This window comes from Atheta coriaria, unplaced genomic scaffold, assembly GCF_025399875.1.
Source record: "Atheta coriaria isolate IRGN ID8LTWV9N9 unplaced genomic scaffold, Caltech_Dcor_3.1 hic_scaffold_1_pilon, whole genome shotgun sequence".
Lineage (NCBI taxonomy): Eukaryota > Metazoa > Arthropoda > Insecta > Coleoptera > Staphylinidae > Dalotia > Dalotia coriaria.
The window spans coordinates 1-13,966 of record NW_027045443.1 but is presented as its reverse complement, the minus strand read 5'-3'; the positions used below and the strand labels follow the sequence as shown (position 1 = coordinate 13,966).

The 13,966-nt window shown below is 42.6% G+C and overlaps 2 protein-coding genes across 2 annotated transcripts in view; one reads left to right on the top strand and one right to left on the bottom strand.

Moving 5' to 3' along the window:
- LOC135804294 (uncharacterized) overlaps window positions 1-6,216 on the top strand; it is a 43,493-nt gene extending 37,277 nt beyond the window's left edge. The window contains exons 3-5 of the mRNA XM_065318122.1: window positions 3,252-3,436; window positions 4,956-5,313; window positions 5,375-6,216. Of these exons, the coding sequence (XP_065174194.1) occupies window positions 3,252-3,436; window positions 4,956-5,313; window positions 5,375-5,831 (1,000 nt within the window). The 3' untranslated portion in view covers window positions 5,832-6,216. The remainder of the gene's footprint in view (window positions 1-3,251; window positions 3,437-4,955; window positions 5,314-5,374) is intronic.
- Window positions 6,217-8,916: 2,700 nt separating this feature from the next.
- On the bottom strand, window positions 8,917-13,960 carry LOC135790138 (kinesin-like protein unc-104). The gene is made up of 7 exons (XM_065300198.1): window positions 13,870-13,960; window positions 12,924-13,596; window positions 12,203-12,862; window positions 11,958-12,147; window positions 11,521-11,814; window positions 11,084-11,466; window positions 8,917-11,030 (listed from the first exon to the last, which is right to left on the bottom strand). The coding sequence occupies exons 1-7, from the start codon at window positions 13,953-13,955 to the stop codon at window positions 10,698-10,700; spliced, it is 2,619 nt and encodes an 872-aa protein (XP_065156270.1). The 5' UTR covers window positions 13,956-13,960; the 3' UTR covers window positions 8,917-10,697.
- Between the last annotated feature and the right edge of the window lie 6 nt (window positions 13,961-13,966).

The following is a 13,966-nucleotide window of genomic DNA, read 5'->3' as shown; positions in this document are numbered from 1 at the left end:
TGTTTTATTTGATTTTGTTTTCGCTTTGCACACACATGCTTTGTGGCGCACATGTTTTATAATTAGTAATTTTCGCGCCGCCGCTTTGCGCCCACTCTAATTGGGGCGGAGTTTTAATCACACGGAGCTGACACAATCAGGATTCGAATTTTCTGTGTCTATGGGCAATTTTGCCGCTCTGCGAGGGGATATAGGGCGGGTCGGTCAATCCTGGTGAAATCCGCGATGCGAAGCTTGTTGACCGAGGGGAGTGTAGGTCATTGAATTGAATTACAAACTTATTTACTGTCTATATTTGAATGCAGGATGAAGCAGACACGGCATCTTGCTTTTCTTACCTCGACAAGTTTCGAGTGTGTTTATTAGAAATCTACTTTCTTCGCGAGAGTGCCATTGTCGAGGTGTAGTGAAGAGTCGAAATGCTTGCTCTCCGCAAAGAGTTGGCGATCATCAATCAAATTACAGACGTATTCTCGAACCCACATAGCCGTAACCGTTTTGGCTGCGAACACACCGACGAAGTCTGGATTTTTTTCTTCATCGCGTGCGACGAGATGTGGGCTGATGCGATTGCTCCGCACGCCGGCCGTCGATTTCCAATAAATAAATATCGCTGTGCCAGATTTATACGTACTGTGCAATAATGCGCGGCTATTGTATCGCGCCGGCATCGCTCGCCTATATTTTGTTAGTTCTCATTCGATTTTATTTCGTTTTTCGGCGGCTGGGCCGACCGCGTGGCGATTTGTCGCCGAGCACGCGTACGTCGTTGCCGAGCGCGCGGTACAAGAGTTATGCCTTTCCATTTACTACCTATAAGTTCCTTTAACAGATTTATTAGTTCATATATAAAGTGAATTTCGAGCCAAAAATTTATTAAAACCGCAGATTTATTATCGTCGACGCAGGCTTTGTTTCGCGACCATTTCTATTCCCGCCCTTGGTGTAATTGCGCTCCCATGAGCAACCTAAGGCCGTGATTTTGGTGTATTCATGTATTCCTTTAGTGACTTTTAATTATTTGTGTGCTGCTACATATTCAATTACCTACAAATTGTTAATGGTTGTTATTGTTAACTTCGTCGAGTTGAAAAACGCTCTGGGCACTCAGCGCGCGCGCATATTTTGCATTTAATCGTCGTGAAATCGGTTCGTCCTTCGCGTCTTGTGTCGCTTCCACCTTGTGCGGCAATTAAAGCGCACAATAACAATCCGAACGTGCGCTATGTCTACACGTTACATAATCGCACTTGTTTCTTTAATCATTCCGCGCGGCTCTTCTAGCACTCATTATGCCGCGTTCGAAATGAAAACAAAATTCCAAGACAGCATAAAAACACTAGGAGCAGTCCCATCATTATTATATTAGGTATTGTGTAACGATTGCTTGGAATTATGATGATTTATGCATCGCACGTGATTTTTTTACCCGCATTATGGGCTTGTAGACATCGGAGACCTTGCATTTGTTCAGAAATATATCCGCAGGATGGTTTAGTTGGCGAGTTTGTTTTAATTCAAGATGAATATTTGGTTTTATTTTATTTATTTGCATAAATCTTTTGTTCCTATCAGCGGAGAGACGTCGTGTTCGGCAGAGAATGCAAATGAACATCCAAGATTCGAAATCTAGGACGCGGGCGCTTTTAACTTCTTTTTTTAACTCGCAGAGTTTTAATCCGTTTACGTGATTGTTTTCTGTTTTCGTATTCTTTTAGCAGACTGCCCGGTACGCGCTCTTAAACCAATACCAAGCTCGCGGTAATACATCCCGAATTGAATTCTTTAATTCCTTATTTTTCTTCGCAGTGGAGCACTTTGTTCGGGGCCATTTTTAACTTATCCAGGCGTAATTCTTGTACGAATAGGAGTACAAACAATCCGTACTAAACAAGTAATTTGGTTGGGTTTACATTTCCAACAACTTTCATATTACCGTTGCTGCTATTTAAGGACGGAGTTAATATTTAATTAAAGGAAAGCGTTTTTTATTGTTTTCTTTTCTGTGCGATGATAAACGACCATTTGCCACGAATAATTGCACCCGGACTAAGTTGACTGTCATTTTTTAACTTGATTTTTTTATTGTTTTGCTTATCTGTGTCGAGGGTTCGAAGAAATATGCGCGCCGCAGTTGCAAACGACACAATAAAAAAAACTTTCTAAATCACTTGTGATATTCCTCATTCATGGCCGCCTCAATGAGGCGAAGAAAAATCGTAAATGCATAAACTGCTTAAAAAAGAGACGTAAAAGACTGAAATAATATTTAATGGCAACGACGCCGCCGCCGCCGCGCGCCCAAAAATTTTTGTTCTACGTTGCTTTATTGAATAAGCAGGCAAGCAGGTACTTAAGACTAAAAAGTGAGCGAACGGTGCTTAAATTATATTTTTATGTGACACTCTTTCTGGCTGGTTTGAAGACAATCTGAAATGTGTACACAAAAAAAGCCACCAGGGTATCGCTACCAGGAACGTTTTTAAGCATCTTTCTTTTGTTGGCTCAGTTCACGTCGGCGTATGCGAACGCGTGTTACGTTCGACGTGTGGAGTTAATTAGTCCTTTGTGCCTTTATTTGTCGCGCGCTTGTTCTACGTGTACAACGATCACAGATAAGGCGACAAAAAAAAACTTATGGCGAAATTACGCACTATGAAACTCGACTCCGGAACAAAGTGCACAGTATTTGGTCGAAAAGTGAGGAAACTGTTTCTGGTTGACGTACACAAGTGTGATTTTTATTAATCACGCTCCGTTTAGCGCGTTTTGCATGAGAACCTGTCAGTTTTCCTAGAAAACTGTTTTTTTTTTGAAGGTACTTTGTTTTATTTAAATTCCAAAGGTTAGAATTGTATTTTTACGCATGTAATTTTTCGTTCTTCATGTATTGAGAGTTTCTCATCTGCTGTGTGTGGTGAGTTGCGACTTGCTCTCACAGGTCGCGTCGAAGAAAACCGAAGAGAACGTTGTTAGCAAACAAAAGAAACACGGCACACGCGTTGCGTTCCGTTGCGCGCGACGTGTTCCTTCGGCCGAAGAAGGAGCGAACATGTGTGCACCTGAAGGTCGCACGTTTCGTCCTTGACCACTCCGCGGTCTTCAACGCGTCTGGGCACACATACGCGAATCTCTGCGAGTACAAACTTATTATTACACATTCATTAAGCTGCTTTGACTTTGGGATGTTTGCTGGCGTTTTGCACGTTGATAAACGGTTTGTTTGATGTATTTGTGTTTGCTTGTTGCAGAAGCCGCTTTGCCGAGGACCCGCCGAAGAGCTGCTGTGGCCTGCTAGCATGGCGACCCGGTTCCCTGCGGTGGTTCATCGCGCTCATTGCCTTGGTGGCGGTATGCTGTGTGTTGGTTGGTACCGCGTTGGGCGCGATGGGACCTTCTGGCCGTGACCATCTCACCGTCTCCCTGCTTATGATCGGTGAGTATTATTGCATCGCGTTGTGCGTGCTGGATTGTGCGCACTGGACCAATGGATGAGTTAAATTTCAATTCGTCGCTATGGCGACTGACGCAGGCAATCTGCCGGCTTAATAATGCGATAATTAAGTCGCCTCCGTCCCCCGAGCGCGAAACGTGCACGCCACCGGCACGCAATGGCGGCGCTGTTCGTTGTTCGCGATTACAATGTATTACATAACTGGAATGCATGGCGCCGCCGAAAACGAGGTTGTCAACGACAACCAATCTCATACTATCAACAGCCGCCAAATCCGAAATCAACGCGCTGCCGTAATCCGAAAGCTCGCGAAAGCTTCGTGTCGCACGCAAATGGCTCTCGCCCGCTGCGGATGAGGCATGCACGAGTCATTGTTGTTTTGATTAAATGCATTCTCCGATCTTGTGCGCTCAGGGGTTTACTAACGCGGAAGCCGATGTTAGAATTTAATTTGTTCGAATTGCCGCCGCCGCCGCCGTGCATTCAGCGTTTGAAATGTTCGCATTTTATTCATAGCTACACTTCGCCAACTTATTGCATATTTGACTCTCTTTGACTCCCTGTCTATTACCGCTACGGCATAATGGCATTTTTGTACTTTCATTCGTTCATCGCCCGTCGAGTTTCGTTTTGTTTCGGCGCACCGAAAATTGAATCTACTCGAAAACCATATTAATGAAGTTGGAAATGACGTTACGCCTGGCATGTTATGTCTCTCGTTTGATATGCCAGCAAAAGGTCAATTAACGAGCCTGGTTCGTGCGTCAAAAATATCTCGTTCGCCTTTCGCCGATCCGGCCACCCGCTTGCATCTCAATTCGGCATTTGTACGCTTCGCAATTTTAATGCTGGATTCGCCCCGGCGGATCGTCTCATCCCATGTTTCGGGCATTTCCGTTATTTATTTGTTCTCGTGCACCCCTTTAGCGCTTTGTTATGCAATTGTAGGAATGGAAAATGAAAATTGCTGCCGCTCAAAGGAGAAATTGGCAATGGAGACTGCGAAAAATTTGACTGCATTATAATCCTTTATTTGACGCTCTCACCTTGAACTTTTAAGTTCCCAATTTATGATCCTAATATCTGCAGATTCATTGTCTTGTTCGCAGATGTTCCAATCATTTAGCAATACAGTTAGTTATTTTAATTAGAAATAAATCCTAATATTACCGTTTGCAGTTCACGTCGGTCCTATTATTATATCTGTCCGATGCAGATTGAGCACAGAGAGCGGTGAGGCTGCGGCGTGTGAAGGGTTTTCGCGTAACGTCCAGTGCGATGCACCTTAAGACTTTCGTCGGCGCACTGAGCATAGCAATTATACACATGTGCTGGTGCATTGAATGCGTCTTGCGTTCGCAAGCTGGTACTTAGTTCTAACGGTACCGTAAACTCTTTTGCTGCATGACGTACGCGAAATGCGCGCACATGCACACGCTGCATCGCTCAGGTGCAGTTATATTCGCTTCTAACCATCTGAACATTTCTGTTTCCTTTACAGGCGTCGGCATCATCTTGGTGACCGTGAGCGGCGTTGCGTGGAGATTGACGTCGCACGACTCCTCAACGTGCCGCTCCATGCTGGGCCTCGGCTCGACGGAATCCGTGGAAGCGTGTCCCCGACGGTTTGTACCGCGGCTACCACCTTCATACGGACGGCCACACCATCCTTACGCCGCCATGATGTACCCGGAGTTCCAGTACCGCCCGCCACCACCTAGCTACCAGGCATCCATGCAGGAGTATCGGTTGCGGTTGTTGCTACTGGATCGCGGCAACACCCCGCAGATTCAAGCCGGTCTTCAGAATGCTGTCTCACCACCTCCCACGTACCGTAGTCACAGTGGAAGTCTTCTACGGTATGGAAACCTTCATGTACAAATAAAATAAGCAGTCTAATTGATAATATTTACGTTTTAGTGTTCCTTTGCCAAATCGGCGTGATGCGTCCCAATCGGAGTACAGTTGCCCGCCATCTTACCGCTCGCAAAATTCGTCATCCCGTGCTGCAGCAATGCTACAAAGCAATTCCATAATGCATAGTCGAGAACAGTCTCTCAGTCTCTCCGAATCCAACCAGGACGGATCAGTGGTCAATGTTGTCAATATACTTTCGACCAATGAAGAGGACATTACGTTGGACAATATTACGCTAGATTCGCTGAAATTGGAGCCGGATGAAATAAACCCGTTGAAGATGCTGCTCAAGGGCTCTTCTGGCGAACTGGATGGTACCAAGGATGGAAATTTGGTAACCATCGTTCAGACCAATGACCAGAGTCCAGTCATCGTCACTGTCAGTGGAAGTTCACATGTGGACAACTGTAACGCCGTGACTGAGATACCAAACGAAATGGAAATTTTGGCGCATCTGTAGGACCGAATATTATCATTAGCGGCAGGTCTCGTTTCAGACGGGACGTTTTTTTGAAAGTTTCACGCACTGAATTTCGAAACTTGGACAGTTTGATTATTGGCTCTTTGTTTTTTATGTTTGTTTAGTGAAATTGACGAAGTTTATTGAGTATTATGCGTGCCCAACAATGCTGCACGTGGACATTGTTAATAGGTAGTAAGTTGCCCGAAGATTCAAACTGAAAATGTTTGTTGGTCGCTCAAAATATTCAATATATGGTTTTGTTATTATATACCTGTATGTATATTGCGATATTATGTGCCTATATTGTAGATAGGACTGTATAATATTATTATGTATGAATAATCTATTTTAATTTGTATCATAAAACGCTTTTATATTTAAATGAAGAGTTTTATTGAAAAATGCCCTTCGAATAACACTATTTTTGTCCCATAAATTGTATTTTTTCGGTCGAATAACAGTCAAACTATGTTTCGTTAAATATTTTCCCTCAAATAACAAGGTCGAAAGTTTTCAAAAAAAAAAAATTCTGGTCGAAACCGTCAAAATCTGTCGAAATGCACCTCCCCCCAAGAAAGGTTTATATGATTAAATGGCGCTTATCTCGACAACTAAAAGGACTAGAAAAAAAAAAGAACTACATATTCGTGATCCTTGAAAAATTCTGAACAAGATAGCATGCTTATCGAAAAACGACAAAAATGGCACAAATAATTTTAAAGAAAAGATTTTGTTATAAAAAAGGCAAAAGATTTCTCTTTTTTATGTTGAAAATTAAAAGTTGGAATTTTTCAATTCTGTTTTCGGATTCTGATAGATTATTTAATTCTAGATCGACTATTTTAGTAAATTTTTTTGCTGGCATTAACCGTTTAGGTTCTATTTGCAATTTGAATGAATACTGCATTCGACATAAAAAAGACAAATGTTTTGCCTTTTTTATGACGAAATCTTTTTTCAGCAAATGCCACTTCTGTAATAATTGGAATTTTTAAATTCTGTTTTTGGATTCTGAAAGTAGATTATATTCTGAATCGGAAACCGGTAAGATAATTATAGATTAGGGCCCTATTAGCATAAAAAACAGCTTTTTCGCTTAAAATTTTAAATAGGGCCTAAACGGTCAATCTCAGGAAAATTCTGCTTTTGGCATCTGATAGACATTTTAATTTTGCATCGATTATTTTAGTCACTTTTTTTGCTAACATCAACCGTTTAGGCCCTATTGGCATTTTTATTGAAAAACTGCATTCGACATAAAAAAGAGAAATGTTTTGCCTTTTTTATGTCGAAATCTTTTATTTCAGCAAATGTCATTTTTGAAATAATGGAAATTTTTGTATTCTGATTTCGGATTCTGAAAATAGATTAAATTCTGAATCGGAAACCGGTAAAATAATTATAGATTAGGGCCCTATTGGCATAAAAAACAACTTTTTCAATTAAAATTGTAAATAGGGCCTAAACGGTTAATGCTAGCTAAAAAAGTTACTAAAATAATCGATGTAGAATTAAATTATCTATCTGAATTTACAAACAGAATTTTCCTAACGTTGGCCGTTGGCGACGACGGCCATTTCGCCGTGGCTTGCAGCGACGACGGCCATTTCGCCGTGGTATGCAGCGACGACGGCCATTTTGCCGTGACTTGCAGCGACGACGGCCATTTCGCCGTGGTATGCAGCGACGACGGCCATTTCGCCGTGGTATGCAGCGAGGGCGGCCATGTTTGAAGGGCATTTCAGGGCACTTCCAGAACGTTTAGCGCACTAAAATGGCATGCATTGTGTAGAGCGTTTCTTAAACTATAAAATGGCGGTGAAAAACTCAAAAAAAGTTTAATAGTTTACGAGATACAGGGTGTTTTCCACAGCATGTTTTCAAAATTTCCAAAAAAGGGTGATGTTTAAAGGTCATTTTAGGGCACTTCCAAAATGTTTAGCGCATTAATATGGCATGCATTGTGTAGAGCGTCTCTTAAACTATAAAGTGGCGGTGAAAAACTCGGAAGAAGTGCAATAGTTTACGAGATACTGGGTGTTTTCCACAGCATGTTTTCTAAATTTCCAAAAAAGGGCGATGTTTAAAGGGCGTTTTAGGGCACTTCCAGAATGTTTAGCGCATTAATATGGCATGCAATATGTAGAGCATCTCTTAAACTATAAAATGGCGGTGAAAAATTCAAAAAAAGTGTAATAGTTTACGAGATACAGGGTGTTTTCCACAGCATGTTTTCAAAATTTCCAAAAAAGGGCGATGTTTAAAGGGCATTTTAGGGCACTTCCAGAATGTTTAGCGCATTAATATGGTATGCATTGTGTAGAGCGTCTCTTAAACTATAAAGTGGCGGTGAAAAACTCGGAAAAAGTGCAATAGTTTACGAGATACTGGGTGTTTTCCACAGCATGTTTTCTAAATTTCCAAAAAAGGGCGATGTTTAAAGGGCGTTTTAGTGCACTTTCAGAATGTTTAGCGCATTAATATGGCATGCATTGTGTAGAGCGTCTCTTAAACTATAAAGTGGCGGTGCAAAACTCGGAAAAAGTGCAATAGTTTACGAGGTACAGGGTGTTTTCCACAGCATGTTTTCTAAATTTACAAAAAAGGGCGATGTTTAAAGGGCGTTTCAGGGCACGTCCAGAATGTTTAGCGCATTAATATGGCATGCATTGTGTAGAGCGTCTCTTAAACTATAAAATGGCGGTGAAAAACTCGGAAAAAGTGTAATAGTTTACGAGATACAGGGTGTTTTCCACAGCATGTTTTCTAAATTTCCAAAAAAGGGCGATTTCGCCGTGGCTTGCAGCGACGACGGCCATTTCGCCGTCGTATGCAGCGACGACGGCCATTTCGCCGTGGCTTGCAGCGAGAACGTCCATTTCGCCGTGGCATGCAGGGAGGACGGCCACTTCGCCGAATTTTTTTGATTAAAATTGCAAATAGGGCGTAAACGGTTACTGTTAGGGAAATAGTTACTTAAATAGTCAATATAGAATTAAATTATCTTCCAGTATCTGAAAACTGAATTTCAGGCTCTTTAGGCGTTTATATGCAAATTTTAAAAACTGCACACAAAGAATAGTTAATATTAATAATAATTTACTAGTACATTTATTATACATTTTACATAATCAATAATTTTTCACCTATAATATCATTTTTATCGTCTTGACTCGTCCCCACGCCTGTATCTGCATATTCTTAATAGTTAAAATCTGTTTCATCTTATATTAAGTGTTTTTTCTTTCTTAAATATGTTAAGTCAATATTATACATTCATATATGTAGCATGTAATTTGTTTGCATTTTCATTAAATAGTTTCAAATTTAAGTTCTTGCAAACGGCTGAGTGTTCCAAGAAATCATCGATCACAAAAAACCAACAGAGGTCTGAAATGAAATAATTGTATTTTGTCTCTAAGAGGTCATCAGTTTTCGCGTTAGCGTCGCTCGCGTTCTGTGGCCCCCAAATTTGCAGTTACGCAAATACTGCTGAAATATTTATTTCATTCAAAGGCTCCATCGAGTTTCAATGCAACGTTTCCTGGAATAGTCAGTATACGTCGTATTAGAAGCGTTTAGCGTTACTTTTATTAGTTTTGTAGAGCATTTAGATAAAGTTTGGAATGTAATTAGTATTTTCTGTGCAGTGAATGTCCCCTGCGTTCCATTTTCCTTGTGTGACTTGATACATAATCAACTAACAATGAATGCCATACAAAAATGTTGCAAAATTATCCAATCATCATGTGTGTTTTTGAGTATTTCATTCTTTCCTATTGAATAAATCGACATTCAACATCCATAAGAACATAATAAAAGATAAACTTAATTATTGGTACGTTCACGATGTCAGCGGAATCGTAGTCGTACAAAGTAAACATTACATTTACTGACGCCAGCCTCAACAAACATCGGCGAACAAATTTTGAAAATATGTATATATATATATCCAATCGAAACTGATAACAGTAAGCGTATGTACTCTTCGTTAAATAGCCAATTTTTGCATTTGTAAACCCTGTACATTGCACTTGGTAGATTTATAATTTGCTGATCTCTTAGTGGTGCGAAATTCGTCCGTTGCTGACTGCTGGTCTATGTTCAATCTCAAAGCATTTTAAGTCAACTAAATAGTTCTAAGAATTGTTGTTCTTGAGGCCCTTAAGTTTAGCTGTCGCTTACTTCTTTAGATTAACATCTTGTTAGTTGATCGATTATAGTGTATGTAGTATAGTAGTAATTCTATGATACAAGCAATTATAACACACTGAGATCGATATTTTGTTATCAGTACTTATCCATTGGTAATTTTTCTTTGGAATTAATCTAATAAATGTAATAAAATATGCGCATTTGTTGTGAATCCAATTTAAATTAGTTGCTGAATAATTGTTCTTCCAAATATTTTGCATTTCCTTTTTCTTGGTTTTCAAAAAGCGAATTTTATCTAAATTTTACTACGACCTTAGTTAAGCTATTGTTAAACTTCGTTCATGACGGTAACTCATTCGTAACAATAATATTAATAAATACAGATCATTTGTCAACAAAAATAAACGCTTCCTACGCATCACCCACAATGCAATCATTTGACTATGCATCATATGAAACCTGTACTTGAGCACACACCCGTCGGCTTTTTTCAGCATCGCGCCTTCACAACCCTCCTTAAACCAAACGTAGTAATTGAACATCGCGCGAGACGAAATGAACACAACAAAAACAATGCAACACTTTTTGTGACTAGAAACATTGAATAGGTAGGGCGATTTAGGGTCTTCATTTACGGTACTACGTGATAGTTGTTCAGCAAAATGTTGTCGTTCAGTAAACAAGTACAGATTCCATATTGAGCAAATCTCATTTGCTCGTCACGACGGCGCTCTGCTGCGCATCACCCTCGTACGTCTGCGGCTTAGTGGCGGCAACGGGGTTGCGACGTGCTGACTTTGATCGAATTTGGCCGGCCAGAAGCGGGTTAATGGCGTACAGCCAATCATGAACTTCCTTCTCATGCAATGTCTGCAGGAGGTAGCCGCGATGCTTGCTCACCACGCTGAATGTATTCGGTAGTCGAACCATTGCAGACTGATCCTCGGAGTATTCCACTTGCGCGGTGCCCAAGTTAATGAGGGCCCGTTCAACTGGATCCTTCTCATCGCGAAAGATGAAGACGTATGGACGCCGTACCGCCTAAAGAAGAACTTATGATATTATGTCCTTAAACTCGGGGGACAAATACATACAACCCAGCGCTTCTTCCATCCGTGCGTCTTGTGCTCCAACACGTTAAGGTAACCCTTGCGTGCAACCACTGGCGATATTCGAATCTCTTCCATATCGGGAACGTATAGAACCAACTCGGGATTGCGAGGACCTGGAGGTGAGGATGGTACAGGTGGGAACGGCGCCATCTCGCCGGGCAAAGCAGCACGTTCCGGCGAGCAGAGATCCAGGCAACAAGAGGACATCATGCTAGTAGACATTTCGGAGATCTCTTCAGAGGGGCTGGCAACTGTGGAGCCGCTCACGTTGTTGGTATTCTCCCGCGTGCGGCCTTGAATGAGGCGCACGCATTTGTTGAGGAGCTCGCGTTCCTTGTCATTGTATTCGTAAACTTCTAGGGCAGCTGTGAAAGATATCAATAAAAATATGGAACCCTTGACCTGTGTAGACAACATACGGGTGACATTCATGTTGTTGTTCTTCGCGACCATGTTGCACACCTCCTTTTCGCTCTTTGTATATTCGAGTTGAAGTTTGTTGACGCCACAGTTGCGATCTAAACCTAAGCGTTCACGTAGGAATAGCGTGTGTCTCACCCGTTCCACTTCTTCGAGACGTGTGAGTTTCTCCAGCTCCCACTGATGATCAAAGATCAGCGAGTCCCCTCGTGGTCGCCAGCCATGTAAGTTCTCTTCGCCTCGTACATATGTAGAGCTTGTATCAAGAACGCGACGCTGACGTCGCTGAACTCCTGTGAATGCACGAAACACAATTAGAGCAAATCATGGCAAACATCTAATAGACTAAATCAGCAGAATTCGAAGAACAGATGCAAGGTGGAGATATTTAAAAGGATGTGTGATTGGGACGAAAATCTATCCTATGGGGAACTACCTGGACTACCTGCTTCACTCGCGCGCCTCAACAGTAATTCGTAGACTCCCGAGAGGCGATTTGCTTCAGCGTTTCTGTAATTGCCCGAAAAGAGATGTTTCAGTGATCGTGGTCCGGTGCGTGCATCTCGCCCATAGATAACCATGCTAAGGTCCTTGGTAATGATTGCTGGGCGTCCGCAATTCTCCAACTAATAAAACAATTCATTAATTGGTGTAACAAATTACAAATCAAGAATAGCCTACCTCCAAATAAGCAGAAATCGTCATAAATATTTGTTCGCCTTGTGCAGATACGCGATTCAGTAAAGGTGAATTGTGCAAGGAACTGTCCCAGGCCGCTTCAAATCGGAACATAGTTCGGTCGTCGCCGGGAATCTCTAGGTACTCGCCAGGAAATAGTCCCAAGGATAATACCGAATTGTCATTGTCTTCATCGTCTTCGGACTCTGGGTTGTTGCGGATGCGTCCAACAACTAGCTCGCGCACGTCTCGCCACCTGATCTCGGCGGCTTGATCGTGTACAATGGTAATACGAATGCGTCGTTGGATACCTTGGTGCAGCAGGAACAGTCCTCGGCAAGGAAGCTCGTCGCTGTGTTCAACTACAACTGGTACGTACTCGCCGTTTGGTGCCAGCTCACAAATCTCAAACCAAACTAGTACATCCACTTTGGCATGGATGTGTGCCGTGCAAGGTGAGGGCAACGCACCAAACTTTGAAGAGCGTACTGGTTGGGAGATTGGTATCGATGGTGGCAACATGCGACGCGGTGGTTGGCGCACTGAACCTTCCAATTTTGCGTCCTTGTGTAGAGGATGCTGCTGGTAGTGCCCGAAAACTTCGAACACGATCGGTTGTGTTTTGATATACTCAACGAACGATTTGGACGTGGATACTGTTATCTGGACGATAAAAAAGAAAATTATTCCTGATATTCGCGTCAAGGTGAAAGATGTTGCTTACATTCTGAACGTGGTAGAAACCTAGAGGTGTGCCTTTGCCTGTGTTCTTGACCGGTTCTGTAGAGAAAGCTTCGTCGTGGCGGTGTAGGAAATTAAACTGGCAGAAAATATCTGCATACTCAGTGGAAATGCCCACGGCTTGTAGAACAGTCACGCGGAAGGTGAATTCTTTGCCGACGGCCAGGTGCTCGGGAATCTCTTCCTCCTTGACGTCTGAAGAGACTGAACTATCTCCGCGACCAGAATCTGCGTCGCATTCGATTAGTTCATCGAGTTTAATTGGATCTATAGCATTGTGACCTTCCACAATACGCTCCTCTAAATTTTGCGCATTCTTGTCGATGACAGCACCCTTCGGTGACTCAAAGGCAATCCTTGCGCTCTGTCGTACCCCAACCTGATCAGAGTTATCCTCATCCATGACTGCTTGAACGGCCACACGCAGATATCCACGAACGTCGCCCTTCTCGCTGACAATCGCCACTTTGTGGATCAGTGTGACTGGGTAGAGCAGGTTGCTCAAATAAACAAACCCGCGGCCCACAAGTCTGAACCACGGGAAGCGATCGTAGAAAGGATCACCACCAGTCAAGGACTCCACGTTATAATCCGGCGAGGTGGGTGACATCTCCGCCTCGTTGTGGTACATCTCACGCATCAACTCCAGCCTCTGCCTGGAATTGAAAATGGTCCCGATTAGCGCTCGCCGCAGAACGTGAATGCAGACGAAACTTGAGGTCTTGGTGCCACCGATTAAACCAAACACAAACAGACAAAAACAAACAAAGCACATTCTAGTTTAGATGTCTCCATTCGCGAACAGAGACGCAATATTACGATTACGACATTCGAACGCAAGAGAAGAAGGCGCAAAATGTAGCCGGAATAGAAAAAGATAAGCATTCAAAACGACATTCAACTGGTTGCAACTTCTGGGTGGCACCAACCTCGAGGGTATTAGACTGGAGAGTGAGAAACCCGCCGACTGACAGGGCGCAATGCAACTGAGCAGACCCGGATCCTCCCCGTTCATCGGGGACGGCG